Raw genomic sequence first — 16,531 nt, 5'->3', positions numbered from 1 at the left:
TTTAATATAATTAATAGTTTTTGTAATAATACTTTACAATAATTAAAAAAGTATAAATTACGTTTTAATCTGAACTCGCGTCAATTGAAATTACAAATTTTTATAATATCAAAAAAAATTTTAAAAATAAACTCATGAACATGTATTGTTAATTCCAAAATATTTACAATATATTCAATCTCTACGTTATGCAAGCATTTATAAAATTTAGTCCTACATTTGACAGATAATATTTGTAAAGTATAATGGTAAACATAATGACTTTCTATTCAGGTAAAAATATAAAAAGGTTATGTTCAATATCAAACCAAAATTTTTATGATTAAAATTTATAAACTTCATCGCTTGTAAATCCCAATTCTTTTAACATTCCTGTTAGCTCGCCCTGTTCCAAATTAGGCAATTTTTCTCCAGAAATACTTTTCATAAATCCAGGAGGTCCACATACATACACAAATTCTGGTCTTGACGGAAGTTCTTTTAGTATTTTTTCTAAAAGTTGCTTTGTTAATCTTTCTTTTATAATATTTTCCTCATCATCTTTGATAAAATATAAGTTTTTATTCAACACGCACTGGTTTTTTTCTTTATTCAAAATATAAAAAATTTTTATATCTTTATTTATGATATTCCTATTGATCAAAATATCATCAAAAGTCCTATTACAATCTATAATCGTAAATTTACCAATATTTTGTTCTTTTTTAAGAATTTGAAGCATTGGAGTGATTCCAGTCCCTGCGCTGATCATCAAAATATTTTTTTTATTTTCATTATATTTCAATTTAGGTATAGATTTAGAAATATTTACTTCATCGCCTATATTTTTGTTGTGTATCATTTCTGAAATTCCATTTCTTGGATATTTTTTTATAACAAAATTTATTTCGTTATGTTTCCAAGATACAGGAGTGTAAGGTCTAAAAAAATCTTGACTGTCGTTATATATGTAAACAAAAAATGATACTTCATTATTTAATAAAAATTCTTCACTAGACACTTTAATAAATATAGTGTCCTGGGATATCATATATTTTTCCACGATTTTGCATTTTTTAACTTCGACGTCCATTGGGGTTTCATGTTTGAAACTTAAAAATTAATATGACAACGAATAAAATGAAATATAGAGCTTTTCATTAATAAATTTCCGCTTACTTTACAAGATAAAATTTTGTTTATGTATTATAACGTCACAGTAAACAATAGATGATATATTTTACACAATGATAGTTAGTTAATGTTTTTCTTACACAAAAATTTAATTTAAAATACGCAAAAGTTTAAATTAAATATCTTTTTTTTACTCTGGTAATAATATTTAAGTGCGAAAACCTTGCTAATATTTAAATAATTTGAAAATAAATTTAATTTGAAAAATAAAAGTTTTTTTTACATCTAAAAAATGTTACAACTTATAAATGTCTTTTAAAAATAATTTAATATTTCTGACTGTAAAATTCTACTGAGCTATCAATTTCGAATGGAGTATTTAAATAAGTTTTAAGATAATCAACCTTACGAACTTCATCCATTATAGATTTCTCAATTTTAGTCATTTTTTCAGAATTTTCGATATCCATAATCTCAATAGATTTATCTTTAGTAATCAATGGAACTTCATCTTCGCTAATATGTATTTCATTAACGTTAATATTAATTTTAGTAGAAGTAGCCAATAAATAAGATTCATCAATCTTGAAGAATGAAACATTATTGCCATCTTTGAGGACAGCGCAAAGTACTAAATTTTTATCAAGCCCTTTAAGATAAAAAACTCTCTTGGCCTCATAAATTCCTTCGCAGACTACCACTATCATACCACATTCTAAATCTGTTCTTCTTTTTCTCTCATTTTGTTTATTAAGCTTCTTCATATATTTTTCAATATATTTTGGTACATCTTCTGATTGGTACTTAGCAGTTTCTTGTAATCTTATTTGTATGTCTTTGATCTAAATTATAAAATTTTCACTTACCATTTTAGGGGGCAAAAATTTACAAAAAAAATAAAAAAAACTGTCACAAAAAAAATGTACAATTAATTATTTTTGCCATGATAATATTCAATTATCATCTTTATCAGACTTCTTTATATCAAACTCATGCACTTCATTTAGTTCTATTGGGAAATAAATTTGGTCAATTTCTTGAAAGAATTTTAGCTTTAAAGCGTATTTAGGGGAAATTCGCTCTTTAGAATTCAAACAAAGAAGTTCTTTCAATAAAATAATTTCTTGTTCATCACACACACCAGAATAAATCTCTTTGATCAATTCAGAATGTGGAATGTCTTTTTTATATCTGTTCAGTTCAAATAGATCTGACCACTGATATCTTTCTTCTGGTATTCCCAGAACTTTTACAATCTCTTTGACCTGTGGAGCTTCATTAGATCCTTTAAATGGAACATGGCCAAGTTTCATTTCTAAAAAAATAATCCCAATAGACCAGGAATCTACTTTACAAGTGTATTTGATTTCGCCCAATAATAACTCAATAGCTCTATACCACAGAGTGCATACCCTATTAGTCATATAAAATCCTTGTTCTCTCGCTAGTCCAAAATCAGTTAATTTTAGTACCCCGTTATTGTCAATTAAAATATTAGAAGCTTTAATGTCCCGGTGAATAATATTTTGACTGTGCAAATAAGAAGTCGCTAGGCAAAGTTGATAAATTAAGCCACGGATTTGATCTGGTTGAAATTTATATTTTGAAAGGAGCAAACCAGTAAGATCGTAAGGGAGATAATCCATAACAAGAAAAATGAACCCTTCTTCATGCATCGCATCATGAAGCTTCACTAAATTAGTGTGTGTATATTTTTTTAATATTTTAATTTCCCTGTAAGCTGTAAAAGGAATGCCATTCTCAATTTCTACAGGTATTCTTTTTATAGCAACGTCTATATTTTTTTCCAAATCTTTTGATTTGAAAACTTTTCCAAATGCGCCCTCGCCCACTTGCGAAATTCGTTTATATTTTTCCATGGGTAAAAAATTATAATTTTTTATAAAAAAAATAAAAAAAATAAAAATAATTATTTATTCGCTCATCACCTGATTGACTATCTTCCATGTCCGAACTTTCTTCAGTTAAATTAGATTTTTTAGAACTCAGTAAACTGCTTTGTGGATTAAACGCATGAACAAAATCTAATAAATTGGACCCATTAGATTTTTTCTTTTCTTTTCCATCTTTTGATTTTTTCTCTTTAGGTTTTTGTTTTGTTTCCTCGACATTTTCCTCCTTTTCTGGTTCATTTTCTTCTTTTTTTGGTTTCTTGGATTTTTCTGTTGCGTTTAATTTTTTTTCAGTTGACTTTTCTGGTTCATTTTCTGTAGCTTTTCTTTTTTTGGCCTTCTTTTTCTCTTTTGGTTTTTCTTCGGTTTCTGCGACATTTGATTCATTTTTTTCTCCCTCTGATTTTTCACCTTCTTCTTTGGCCTTTTTAGCTTTTTCTTCCTTTTCTGGTTTGCCTTTTTGTACTTTTGCACTTGAGAGTTTCTTAGTCTCCTTTTCTTTTCCTTCCTCTTCTTCGGGAGACTTTTTTTTTGCTTTTTTCACTTCCTCTTTCCCTTTTTTTTCTGTTGCATTTGATTCTTTCTTCTCTTCTTTTTTTTCTTCTTCATTTTCATCTTTGTTTTTAGATTTTTCGGTGCTTTCTTCTTCGCTCTTTTTCGACTTATCAGAATCTTTAGCAGCACTTGACTTTATTGTTGATTTTAACGAACTACTTTTATTCATTAGTGCACTACTAGCTAGTTCACTTGTATTAATATTTTCACTTGCTTTATGTCCTAATAATTCGGATGATTTCTTACTCTTCTTCTTTTTATTCTTCTTAGATGTGTTTTCTTCTTTTGATTTAGAAGATTTCAAATAGCTTGGACTTTTTTTATTTTGATTGCTGAGGAGATTACTTACTGTCAAGTTGTTCTTGGTAGTAGCAAAGAATCCACCCTTTACATTGCTGTATGCAGAAATACTTGCGATTGTAACTATTGCGAGTAAACTCAATTTCATTGTGTTTATTATTTTTTTCAAATTTATATTTTTTTGTGAAACAATGTTTTATTCTGAAACAATGTCACAAACTCATAATGTACAAAAAATATAAAAATGTTTGATTTTTTATTAATTTTTTAAAAATCTAAAAATTTTTTCTCTCTTTTAATTTTAAACATATTGTTATGTTTCGTTTCATATTCGTAACAAATTTCAGATATTTCTAAGGGTCCATTTTTTTCATCTGATCTATTAGTCTAGTGAAGAGACTAATTGCCTTAAATATCTATTTTTAACACCGTACATCTTTTTTTTTCTAATATTAAAATTTTTTAAATCCCATTTTTTTAAATGAAATTTGTTGCTTTGGTAAGTGGAGGAAAGGACAGTATTTACACAATACAAACACTTAAAGACCAAGGACATGTCCCAGTTGGCTTATTATACATGAAAAATGAGGATACATATGTGGATTCCTACATGTACCAGACAGTGGGGTCAGAAATAGTTGAGTTATTCGAGACATGTCTGAACCTTCCACTTTTTCAGTATAAAACAAAGTGTAAGACAAATAATAAAGATCTAGACTATAAAATAAGTAAAGACGATGAGGTTGAAGATTTATATGAGGCTTTATTGGATATTAAGAGTAAATTAAATTTTGAAGCTGTTTCGTCCGGGGCAATTCTCTCAACATATCAAAAGAATAGAGTCTTAAATGTAACTAAAAGACTAAATTTGGAATCTTTATCTCCACTCTGGCAGAGAAATCAAAGAGATTTACTTGAAGAAATGATAGATAGAGGAGTAAAAGGGACAATAGTTAAAGTGGCTTCTTCTTTCTTAGATAGGTCGTGGCTTGGTAAAGATATAAGTCAAATCTTTAAGGAAAATGTTAAATTATATGATAATTATTGTGGAGAAGGTGGCGAGTACGAGACAGTTGTGCTTGATTGTAAGTTGTTTTCCCATAAAATTAATTACAAAGAAGTAGAAATTATGTGCCACCCCGATGAGACATTTGCTAATGGGACTGTATTTTATATGAAAATCAAAGAATTATCACTTGAGAAAAAATAAATTAAACAAATAGTTATACAAATCTTCTTATTTTATACAATAAAAACTATATTGTCAATGATTTTATCTGCAATCATTTTTTTTACTTTTTTCTCTAGTTAATAAATTTATTTTTAACTTGTTCTTATTTGTCAGTTACATCCTATTTTCAATATTTCATTGATTTGTGCCCTCAACTATGATAACCGACAAAATAGAAGTAGAAATAGAAAATAACAATCTCGATCTTGCAAAATCTCTAATACAAGATATCGAGAAATCTCTTCTTACTGAAAAATCTGATTATACCAGAGGTAAATTACAGGAGAAATTGAATAAATACAGACATTTGTACTCTCAAAAGATATCGATAAAGGACACAAAATATCATGACGCACAAATTAACATTCCAAAACTACAAGATGAGGTTATTCTTAAAGATTTTGCTGTATATGAAAATCTTAATAATGAAAATATCAAATTTACGGGTATACAAAATTGCACTAAAATTAAAAATGTACAAACTTGTACATTTGATTATTTAGAAGTCAAAGAAAGTTTAATCTTAGAAGATTCTGAAGATTGTTTTATAAAATGTCGAGTGAAACAACTTCGTATAAAAAATTGTAAAAATATCAAATTTGAGATTTTTGTAGAAGGCGGGATCAGTTTGGAAAAATCTACTGGGATTTTTATAAGCAAAATGGAAAGTCCAGAGACATCAAATAATTACAAAAATGTAAATGACTTTACAAGTCCATTTACTACAGAAAACTACACATTTTTATGATATAAATCTTTATTAAAAGTAGTTAAAGCCTTTTAAAATGTACACATACTTTTTAAGACAATAAAAATATTTCAATATTTTAAATTTCCCCCACTAATGACAAAGCCAATTAAAGATAAAAATATCCAAGGAGATTATATTGAGATTCTAAAAAGATTAAAAACTTCAAAGAAAGAACATTCAGAGGAAGATCTGTCTCTAGTAGACATCCTTGACGACTCAAACATTTTATTCAGCCAAATCTCAAACACGAGTGAATTAAAATTAGATGCCAAAGTCACTGAAATTCACAGCGACTTATTTTTAAGGCGATTTACCAAAAATGTAAAAAATCGAAAAATTAATGCAAAAAATTTTATAGAAAAAGTAAATGAAAAAAAACTCGACGAATTTTTTAAAAAAGTCGCTATGCAAAGTAGAAAATGTCACTTTGCCAAATTTATAGATTTTGATTTTTACAGAGTGACAAAAGAAAGGAAACCAGTAGAAAGAATACAGAAAGTAGTGAAAGATGTGACTACATTGACGGGTCAGAATGACATAGAAGAAGATGTGTGCATTTTTTTACAGGATCTTGAAAAAAAATTGAAGAAATGTAAGCAGATTCCTTTTTATGATTGTGTTTTAGACCCTGTGTCGTTTGACAAGACAGTGGAAAATATTTTTAATTGTTCGATAGCAATAAGATCGAAGAGGATCATGTTTCATACCGAGGCAGGAAATATTTATTTGGTGATGTATTATGAAAATGAGAAGGAAAATATAAAACATGACAATCATGTGGTTTTTGATATTACGTATGATAAATATTTAGAGCTTATTGACAGAAACAATAAAATAAATGGGAAAAATTAAATAAAATTGTGAAAATTAAACCAATTTAAATAAATTTAGTCATAGAATTTAAAATAAAAAAGATATCATTCTACTATACATAAGATATTTTTTTCCGTTATTCATTAAAACTTTAATTTATTTTTTTAATTATACGTTATAAATTAATTTTTAATAATTTATAAAATTTTTGTTTGTTCATTTATCTATTTGACATTTCTCTTTGCTCCTTTTTTATAGGAGTCATTATTTATTGGAAATCTTTGTACCCCAAAATGTATCTCATCATATTTGGAGCAAGCGGGGACCTTGCAAAAAGGAAATTATTCCCTGCACTAGCAAAATGTGATCTTAAAAATGTACAACTCATTGCATTCGCCAGGACTCTTTACGACAAACCCTTTTCGGAAATATTAAAAGATTTCTACTCATACGAGGACGAATCATTTTGCGATACAATAAAATACATTCAAGGTAGATGTTATACAGATTTAGAAATCTTAAACCCATATCTAAATGAACATACTATAATTTATTTGTCTCTACCTCCTGAAATATATCTTGATACCTTGAAAGTACTTAACACCTACCAATATAAAAGCATAGCAGTCGAAAAACCTTTTGGGGCGGATTACAAAGATTTCGTAAATTTCAAGGAATATCCAACAGAAAAATTATATTTTATTGATCATTTCTTATTAAAGCCACTGATAGTATCTTGGCCGATTTTAATTAATTCTAATCATAAATTAAAAAATATATTAAATAACGAACATATAAAAAGCATAAAAGTGATCTTTAAAGAAGAAATAGGCGGAGAAGGGAGAAGATATTTTGATACACATGGTTTTTTAAAAGACGTAGTACAAAATCATCTATCAGAAATATTGGCAGTAATCGCAACCGAACAAAAAACCAATTCGTGTAACAAACACGCAGAAAATCGTGTCGAATTCTTTAAGAATATGAAAATCATAGAGGAATTATCTTTATTTGGTCAATATAATGAATACTGTCATGAAATGAGTTTAGATTCTACAACAGAAACATTTTCTTTGGTAACTTTAGAAGTCAATTTAGATAAATGGAAGTATATTCCATTAATAATGATAGCAGGCAAAGGATTGAACGAGAAAAAAACAGAAGTTATATTAGAATTTAAAAGAAACTCATTTAAAGATGCACTTGATTTTATAAATGAATATATTAAAAATAAAGAGGTAGTGTATCAAGATAAGGAAGATGTATGTCAAGATAATGGAGACATATGTCATATTGATGAAATCAAAAACATTAGACTTGTTTGTAATTTGACACCCAAAAGCGAAGTTTATCTTGAAATTGAAATGGAAAACAAGCTTTTAAAATATAAAATTTTTACAAATTCGGAAATTCAAAAACACATGGTGGAAAAATATGGTAACTACGAAAATCACGAGATTGTCTTTAATTCATTCATAAATGATAATGATTTTGATGTGGTAAGATTTCATGAGGCAGATTTATTATGGAAAATATATGGATGTATATTAAAAAAAGATAAACCACTTTTTTATTATTCAAAGGGATCAGATATACCAAATGAAGTAGAACAAATGCTAGAAAAAATCGAAAATAAATATAATTAAACCTAAAAAATCTTCTTTTTGAATTTTATTATATTGAAAAATCGGCTTGCCACTTCTATAAATGTTACATGGTTATTTAAAGTATTAAGTTCTTCATCGTTTTTTTTTTTCTACTATTCTTTTTAATGTAGTTCTCAAATTTATTATTTGAAAAAAAAATCAGAAAAATTACCTGCAGACATAAGTTTCCTTGGGGATTTTTTTTAAACTCCGTGTTTTTTATTTGTAGAATAACACGCAATATTACATAATTCTTAGACTAAATATTTTTTTTTAAATTTATTTTTTCGTAAATCTTATAAAATCCACTTCTATCGTCTTAGTTTTCTTCTTATGAAAATCATAAGTCCTAGGTAGGTCATATTTCATTTCTGCTATGACTTTCGCTCCTTTATATTTTTTTAATAAAAATTCTCTAGTACTCGTTTTATGCATCGAATACACCACTTTACCAATACTCAATGCTTTATCTAAAGCTTTTACATCTTGATGTTTAATTTTGGTGCCAAATGGTGGATTCATAATCACTACATCAAAAAATTGATCTGGAAAATTGAGTTCATTAAAATCTGCTTTTATCAAGTCGTAAGAATAGTTAAGATTTTCTTTGTAAATTTCTAGAGCTTCGCTGTCAATATCCACGCCTACTAAAAAGCCGGGATTAAAAAATTCGCAAGCTGCAGACAACATTCCTGTGCCACAACATAAGTCTAAAATTTTTTTATTTTGTATATCGTCGTATACTGTGTGTATTGTGTAAATTACATGAGCGGCTAAATCAGGTGGAGTTAAGTATTGTTCTAGTTTATATTTTACATTTTGAAAATTTTTTATTTTTGATAGTTCGATTTTTAAGTCTTTAAATTTCATGGGATAGAAAAATTAATACCAAAAGCAGACAGGAAATATTTTTGAAAAAAACTTAGTAATTGTTTTATCAAAATTTTCATATCAAAGTATAAATCTCAAATGAAATAATGAAATACCATTAGGTCAGTATGTGCGTTATGAAAAGAACACTAAATTTTTTTTTCTTTTTTTAATACCTTTACTATTATTTATTTTTATCTTTTATTTACCCCATGGAGAAATTGTTTACTGGCAATATTATGGAAATCCAAAATACCAAAGTAGATTCTGCTTTTATGAAAAATAAAATTGTACCCTATAAAGGGACTACCACTCTGGCATTCATCTTTCAAGGTGGTATGGTAATAGCAGTAGATTCTAGAGCTTCCGCCGGGTCTTACATTGCTTCACAAAATGTACACAAAGTTATTAGAGTGAATAAACACTTGATTGGTACAATGGCAGGAGGTGCTTCAGATTGTTATTTCTGGGAGAAGAAAATGGGCTTGTACGCAAAACTGTATGAGTTAAAGAATAATAAAAGGATTTCTGTATCTGCGGCCAGTATGTACTTAAGTAATTGTGTGTATAGCTATAAAGGCCAAGGTCTATCTTTAGGATCAATGGTCTGTGGATATGACGGAGACAAACCAGTGATTTACTACGTGGATGATGCTGGGCAAAGACTCTCTGGGAACTTATTCTCTGTTGGTAGTGGGTCAACCATTGCGTACGGTGTTTTAAATGAATCTTACAGATTCGACTTAACAAAAGAAGAAGCCCTGAACTTAGGAAAGAAAGCCATTTGGCATGCGACGCACAGAGACGCGTACTCAGGAGGAAATGTCAACTTATACTTTATGGATAAAAATGGATGGGAACATTTGGGGACATTTGATGTAGACAAATTTGAACAATAAAGAAATTTATTAAACATTCGTTTTACTAAATATATATAATTGTTATTATATTAGTTTTATGAACAACTCTAATTTATTGTTCGTTATTTAATAAAAACAGAAACATAAAAAGTTCTTTAAATTTCATATAAAATACTATTGCAGAGCAGATTTAAATCAGAAAACCATTGTGTGGCAATAAAAAAAGACAAGATGCTTATGGCACATTTCAATAAAATTCATTTCAAAAATTTAATAAACAACTTTTTATTAACCCCAATGGAAAAATATCTAAATGAATTTCTGGGATATGGACTTTATGGAACAAATCTTAATAGATTTAATGAAGAAGAAATACGCACGTTATGCGTTGACGACTCATATGAAATATATTACACGAAAGATAAAGAAAAACTAGAAAAAAATCTAAATGGCGAAACAATAATAAAATTAACTGATTTTAATACAATAATGACAGATCTCAACTCTTTAAACATTAGAGTAAAATATAATATTTTTAAACAAAATCTTGCGCAGTATAAATGGAAAGAAGAATATCCATACAAAGTCATAGATTATTTACTAAACGCAGACGAATATGTAAAAAGCTCAGAACTACGAGAAAAACTAAATTTGGATTCTAAAAGAATTTTTTATGTTACAAAAATACTAAAGAGAAGCGAAGTACTAGAACAAAAAAGAGAGGGAAGTGGTGTTTACTATTTTAAACTTGATAAAAAATTATTATTTAAATATGAAAATCCAACAAACGACAATTACGACACACCAATGATTCCTGAAAATTTATGTACAGAAATACCACTTTTAGATCAAATTAGAAATCTAATAAAAAATTCGCCGGTGGGCATTACAACAGAAGATGTAAAAAAAAATTTCGGGATGTCAATAAGACAAGGGTTAAACTATCTAACAAAAATTAACGAATTAGATAGAGAACAATATTTATGTAAAGAAATATTTATAGGCAAAATTAGAAGACTTTTGTTTTTTGTATCGACTGATGTAGTAGAGAAAAAAAAATTTACAGATAAAAAATTTATAACTGTAGAAGACAGGATGAATGCACTTGACCAAATGTTACAAGATAAAAAAGGATTTGTAATTACTGATGAATCTTTAAGACAATTTCAAATTAATCTAAATACGAATTTCTTACCATGTAAAAAAACGATAATGTCGACAGCTTTAAAATGTGGTCATAAAATTTTTACAATCAAAGAGAAAAACGAATGTAAAACTTTGATTATTCACAAAGATGTAAATGTTGTTGATTATCTAAATGAAACAGAAGATAGGACACAAATAGAATTTAAAAATAGCACAGAAGAAAATCTATACAACAAATTTGTATTAGCAAGAAATTTCATAATCAAAGATAATTATTATATAACAAATGAAAAGGAAAAGATACGCCTATTATGTGATTATTTACATAATAAAAACGAAGATAATTACATTATTTTGGATGAAAATTTTTTTCTTGAAATGAATTTAAAATTTTTATTTAAGATAATTCCAATCGACATTTTAAATGTTATGGCTTCAATAACACAAGATTGTAAATTTAAAGATCTAAAATATGACGATTTACTGAATAAACTTAAAAGATCTAATGTAACGAAAAATTTGAAAATATCAATTACAATCAAAAGAATACTCAAAAAAATTTTAGATCTAGAAAAAATTGGATTAATAGAAAAATATACAAAAAAAGAAAATTTAAATGAGGAAAAAGCAAATGAATATATAATAAATGAACAAAACGCTAATAAATCAGGGTTGAATAAGGAAACTGTAAAAGATTCTAAATTATTAAAAGACATTGAACAGAATTCTAAATTAAATCAAGAAGGCGAAAAAATTTTCAAAAAAACAAAATTAAACGAAAATGGTGAAAAAAATATGAAAAAACTAGTTGATGAAAATTATTCGATAAATACAACAAAGGATTTAGTTAATAAAAATACGGACAGAGAAAAGGTTAAAGATTTATTAAGTAATTTGATCATTATTAAACTATGCACAAATTATAATGAATTAATTGATAATATACCAACTAAAAACAAGAAGAATGTTTATATGAATTACGTAAACAGAATCAAATGTTTCAATTATCTTAGATATAATAAAAAAGCCACTGCTTATAAAATTATCAAGAAATTTATAAAGCAAAATTACACGAATATTTACAAAGAATTAATGAAATACATTGATGAAGCATTTGGAAATATGACAGAAGAAGAACAAGAAACATGTGCTGAACCTCCAAATACTCAGGAATTTCTTTATACAAAAATCAAATATGATCTGTTGTATAATGATTTATTAAATCCTTTGGAATATAAAGACTATTCGAACATTGAATTAATTCTCGAAAAATTACGGGAAGATGGAATTGTAGTTTGTAATGAAAGAAAAATCACGGTCCAAAATTGTAGAATTAAAAGCAGGTTAAAATACAAATTAATGAAACATTTAGAGATTCAAGATACAAGAATGCAAGAATATCTCAATAGAGACACGATATATAAAATTTATTTTGTATTGTTTTATGAAATTTTAGTAAAAACAGGATCTATGGAAATGAACGAACTTTTAGAAAAAGTCAAGGTTTGTAAAGATTTTGAATTTATTAATTTTTGCAAAATTTATAGTGATGTGTTTGAAATTAATGATGTGGATGATTTAAGAATAGTCAGTGTAAATATCGAAATCGACCCGTTAGAATTTATGTAAAAAAATTAATATAACTAATTAATTTAATAATTACATTCGTAAATTAAATGACTCTTTAATGAGTAAATATAAATAAAACAAAAAAATCTACATCGGCTTTTATTGTAATTTAAAAATATGTTGCCTTCATGAATATATAATCTTATTATGTTTTATATGAAATCAATAAATTTCAAAAGTTTAAAGGCTAAAAAAAACTTTAGGTCAAAATTTTTAAGCTGGGGGGTGTCTTTTTTTAATAAAAATGAGGAAAGAAAACGCTGAAGAATTCAGAAAAATAAATAAACTAATTAAATATTTATTAATACGGCAAAATATAAATTTAATAATATTTATAAGCATCATATACTATGTAATTGTTTTTCATTATATTTTCTTTATGATTATAGTTAGCATTAGTTTAGCTTTTTCTACGTTTAGTAAAATATATTATTCGATTGAAGAAGAGAATAGACATAAAGCGTTTGTAATACGAGAATTTTACTAATTCTACAAACATTATATATAAGCGATAACTCATTAAAATTTCATTTTCTTAGTACTGTTTATAAAACAAAGACCTCTTAAAAACGTGTAATTATTAATTTAAAATTATATATTGTACAGTTTTGTTTTGTTCTAGTCTAAAAAATCATTTGTAGTAGATTTCTAATTCTTCTCTGGTTCGAATTCTTTCCTCCATTTTTTTAAAAAAGTGGTAAAAAAAATAAAAAACCCCAGTTCAAAAATTAGGACCTAAAGTTCTCTTTAGCAAGTTTAAATATAAAAAAATAAAAAACCTGATATTATTACATATAAAAATAAAGTAAAGAAAGAATTTATTCATTAATAAATCTATTTTTTCTAACTACTTATAGGATTCCTATGGCCATACACCTTGGGGCGATTTCGTTGACGGTCTGCCCGATAAACATCTTCTGATTCGTCGCCCACTGCTTCTCCTGCTTGTTCTCTTGGGGGATGTGCTGATTTTATTAGAAATAAAAAGCAGAGGATTGAGATCTTTGACTTTAAGAAATTCATTGAATTTTAAAATTTTTTTTTTTTATATACTTTTTACCCCTTTTAAAAGATAAGGAGGTTAACATTATTAAAAAATTTAAATTGTAGAAAGTGTTTATAAACGTGTTTTTTGAAATTTGATGTTATAAAAAATATTTAATTATCCCACTAGGGAACAAATCTACATTAAAGGCAAATTTACCTTTAGTTAAACAAATCTTCTTTGATTGACGGTATTAAAGGAGTTCGCCTTAATTAATACACACATCATTTGATTGGTGAAAATTTTCAGTCATTAGACTATGTTGAAATTAAAAATATTTACCAGATTTTGTATATCAAATTTCAAGAAAAAGATAGCCAAAGAAATAAAAAACGAAGTTTAAAGGAGTCGTGAAAATGTCAAAAAGGTGTATTATCTCACTGGAGACAAAATATCTGGACATGAAACAACTCATCTTTAGAACAATCCCAAAGAAGTTGGTACAAGTTTTTACGATACTTCTGTAAATACACAAGAAGATGGAGGTTCCTCCAATATGTTAAACAAACCCAAAATTGGTAAATAAATAGAAAAGCCGCCAAGCGAGATATACAGATAGAAGAAGAAAAAAATACTTATATCAAGAAAACTCTAACACCATTGGGGGTTTTATTAAAAGGATTATTAGTTCCATTTTTTAATATCTTTAGAAACAGGTTTAATTTATATTTTATGGTTCTTAGTTAATGATTTGTATGTTCTTTTGTATTGTACGGCTGTTTATTTAAAATAAAAAATTATTGAGCCGACATAAAAAAAATATTCTATACGTATTATTATAAACTTTTTAGTAAAAAAAATATCTTTTGGTATTACCATAATAATAGTTTAATAAAAATTGCTTAATTTTTTTATCTTCGACGATATTCTGTTTAATAAAATTAAAAACCTTATTTTTTTTTTAAATCAATTTTCTCTTTTCGATTTATTTTTCTAGTTTGTAACTAAATTCAACGAAAATTATGAAATTCCGCCAAAAAGTTTAATTCGAAATCTTTTTACTGTTTTATTATATCGTTTATTTGATTATTTGATATTCTTTTTTTTTCGATTTTTTCTAGACATTATTCTGTACCTTCTTCTGAATCTCACAATAACATTATTTCTTTTTATCATAAAAATTTGAAAGAAAAAACAGTTTATAATAATATTAGAACTAGAAATATATTTTTAGATCATTCATATAATTTTATTTGCTTTTTTATAGTGCTGCCTCGTCCAATTCCCCGTTTTCTGCAGGAATATACATCTATATTATAATAATCAATACTCAGCATACTACAAAGCACTCTCATTTATCATTACAGAGCTCTTTTCCTTTGTCCATGGCCGATTTCTCTGTTTTTTTAATATACAACATAAAGCTTGAAATGTAATTATTTAATGTTTTGTTTGCTTTTGACATTCTTCATAATTCTCCAAGTGATAATATAACACAGTAAATACAAAACACCTTCTTACCAATATAACAAAACATTTTACATACCTCGTGTTACAATAAATTTGTGTATATAAAACATTTATTTTCATCTTTCTGATACTTAATTTCTTTCAAATAAAAACTTTTCTCTACATTTTTATACTTAGGTTGAACACCATGTTTTAATTCTATGTGTCAGCCAGGCACAATTTTCTTGGTTTATAAATTTATCCAACGGTTTTATATTTTAGTGTATTCCAATTATAACAATGTAATATATATTATCTATATTTTAGACATTTATTTCTTTAGTATTCAAAATTTTTAACTGCCAAAATATAGCTTGATCTCTGTTAAGATATTGTGTCTTAATACATTCGTTGTAGCTTCTTTAATGTATATAATACTGAAAAGAATGTTTGTTTTAATTTATAAAAAAATGCCGCGTCTATTTCTTTTAGTACCATCTGTATCGAAATAAGAAATTGGCAATCTTTTCGGGGTTTTAATATCTCTTTGCTTGACTTTAAGTAGTCTGTAATTTTATACGTCAATCGAGGATAATCCCCGCAATTCTACCTCTTTATTCAAAAAACCTACTTACATCTAGTAATCTCGCAGAATTGATGTCAAAACTTTTTTTTCATAATCTATGGAGAAAACATATTAATGCCTTTTTAAGAAACCTTCGAATTAAATACAATTATATATCTTATCGAAATCTTTTCATACTGTTTTTTACAATCTCTATAACATTCTAAAACTATTATATCATGTCTACCTAAACTCTCGATATAACTGAATTTAAATTCGCTGGCATGCTTTGCATGATTGAGAGTTCTTCTATATTAGTATCAGCCGAGATTTTGCAACTAAAAATGTCATATATTGAAACGTTTTTGATATTATTTTTTTTATTAAAATTTATTTTAATTCAACTTCTAGTAAGACACAGAATTTAAAAATAAAATGTTTCTAAACTAAATTTTATTCAGAAAATGAATGTATTTTACAATTAGAGGTAGTAACATTTGACATCATCTACGAAACATATTTTTGTTTAACAGTCGTCTATATACGTGTTTAAATATATCATAAAAGCCCAAAACTCCAACTGAGACTGATTTAGAGTATAAATAATTTTAAAAGAAATTCAATCAGCGGAAAAAACAAAAATTTTATTAAAATTTAAATTATATTTTCTAAAGTCTGCTTAAAAAACATATAAAATGTGAAAAT

At 26.5% G+C, this 16,531-nt stretch overlaps 11 protein-coding genes across 11 annotated transcripts; 6 read left to right on the top strand and 5 right to left on the bottom strand.

Moving 5' to 3' along the window:
- Window positions 1–322: 322 nt before the first annotated feature.
- On the bottom strand, window positions 323–1,072 carry VNE69_07299 (NADH-cytochrome b5 reductase (MCR1); the record flags this gene model as incomplete). Its single annotated transcript, XM_065474307.1, has 1 exon — window positions 323–1,072. The coding sequence occupies one exon, from the start codon at window positions 1,070–1,072 to the stop codon at window positions 323–325; it is 750 nt and encodes a 249-aa protein (XP_065330379.1).
- Window positions 1,073–1,439: 367 nt separating this feature from the next.
- VNE69_07298 (ribosomal protein eL6) lies at window positions 1,440–1,982 on the bottom strand (the record flags this gene model as incomplete). The annotated part of the gene is made up of 2 exons (XM_065474306.1): window positions 1,440–1,927; window positions 1,976–1,982. The coding sequence occupies 2 exons, from the start codon at window positions 1,980–1,982 to the stop codon at window positions 1,440–1,442; spliced, it is 495 nt and encodes a 164-aa protein (XP_065330378.1).
- Window positions 1,983–2,066: 84 nt separating this feature from the next.
- Window positions 2,067–2,993, bottom strand: VNE69_07297 (CTD kinase subunit alpha (CTK1); the record flags this gene model as incomplete). The annotated part of the gene is made up of 1 exon (XM_065474305.1): window positions 2,067–2,993. The coding sequence occupies one exon, from the start codon at window positions 2,991–2,993 to the stop codon at window positions 2,067–2,069; it is 927 nt and encodes a 308-aa protein (XP_065330377.1).
- A 50-nt stretch (window positions 2,994–3,043) lies between these two features.
- VNE69_07296 (uncharacterized protein) lies at window positions 3,044–4,029 on the bottom strand (the record flags this gene model as incomplete). Its single annotated transcript, XM_065474304.1, has 2 exons — window positions 3,044–3,054; window positions 3,090–4,029. The coding sequence occupies 2 exons, from the start codon at window positions 4,027–4,029 to the stop codon at window positions 3,044–3,046; spliced, it is 951 nt and encodes a 316-aa protein (XP_065330376.1).
- Window positions 4,030–4,362: 333 nt separating this feature from the next.
- On the top strand, window positions 4,363–5,091 carry VNE69_07295 (diphthine--ammonia ligase; the record flags this gene model as incomplete). The annotated part of the gene is made up of 1 exon (XM_065474303.1): window positions 4,363–5,091. One exon carries the CDS (start codon window positions 4,363–4,365, stop codon window positions 5,089–5,091), a length of 729 nt encoding a protein of 242 aa, XP_065330375.1.
- Window positions 5,092–5,269: 178 nt separating this feature from the next.
- Window positions 5,270–5,860, top strand: VNE69_07294 (tubulin-specific chaperone C; the record flags this gene model as incomplete). Its single annotated transcript, XM_065474302.1, has 1 exon — window positions 5,270–5,860. The coding sequence occupies one exon, from the start codon at window positions 5,270–5,272 to the stop codon at window positions 5,858–5,860; it is 591 nt and encodes a 196-aa protein (XP_065330374.1).
- A 96-nt stretch (window positions 5,861–5,956) lies between these two features.
- VNE69_07293 (non-structural maintenance of chromosomes element 4 (NSMCE4)) lies at window positions 5,957–6,715 on the top strand (the record flags this gene model as incomplete). The annotated part of the gene is made up of 1 exon (XM_065474301.1): window positions 5,957–6,715. One exon carries the CDS (start codon window positions 5,957–5,959, stop codon window positions 6,713–6,715), a length of 759 nt encoding a protein of 252 aa, XP_065330373.1.
- A 254-nt stretch (window positions 6,716–6,969) lies between these two features.
- VNE69_07292 (glucose-6-phosphate 1-dehydrogenase (G6PD)) lies at window positions 6,970–8,322 on the top strand (the record flags this gene model as incomplete). Its single annotated transcript, XM_065474300.1, has 1 exon — window positions 6,970–8,322. The coding sequence occupies one exon, from the start codon at window positions 6,970–6,972 to the stop codon at window positions 8,320–8,322; it is 1,353 nt and encodes a 450-aa protein (XP_065330372.1).
- Window positions 8,323–8,601: 279 nt separating this feature from the next.
- Window positions 8,602–9,192, bottom strand: VNE69_07291 (methyltransferase-like protein 5 (METL5); the record flags this gene model as incomplete). The annotated part of the gene is made up of 1 exon (XM_065474299.1): window positions 8,602–9,192. One exon carries the CDS (start codon window positions 9,190–9,192, stop codon window positions 8,602–8,604), a length of 591 nt encoding a protein of 196 aa, XP_065330371.1.
- A 212-nt stretch (window positions 9,193–9,404) lies between these two features.
- VNE69_07290 (proteasome subunit PSB5 (PSB5)) lies at window positions 9,405–10,091 on the top strand (the record flags this gene model as incomplete). The annotated part of the gene is made up of 1 exon (XM_065474298.1): window positions 9,405–10,091. The coding sequence occupies one exon, from the start codon at window positions 9,405–9,407 to the stop codon at window positions 10,089–10,091; it is 687 nt and encodes a 228-aa protein (XP_065330370.1).
- A 258-nt stretch (window positions 10,092–10,349) lies between these two features.
- Window positions 10,350–12,827, top strand: VNE69_07289 (uncharacterized protein; the record flags this gene model as incomplete). The annotated part of the gene is made up of 1 exon (XM_065474297.1): window positions 10,350–12,827. One exon carries the CDS (start codon window positions 10,350–10,352, stop codon window positions 12,825–12,827), a length of 2,478 nt encoding a protein of 825 aa, XP_065330369.1.
- Between the last annotated feature and the right edge of the window lie 3,704 nt (window positions 12,828–16,531).

This window comes from Vairimorpha necatrix, chromosome 7 (assembly GCF_036630325.1).
Source record: "Vairimorpha necatrix chromosome 7, complete sequence".
NCBI classification, from domain to species: Eukaryota; Fungi; Microsporidia; family Nosematidae; genus Vairimorpha; species Vairimorpha necatrix.
Note: the sequence above shows the minus strand (reverse complement) of the source record. Positions and strands in the feature narration are given on the sequence as shown.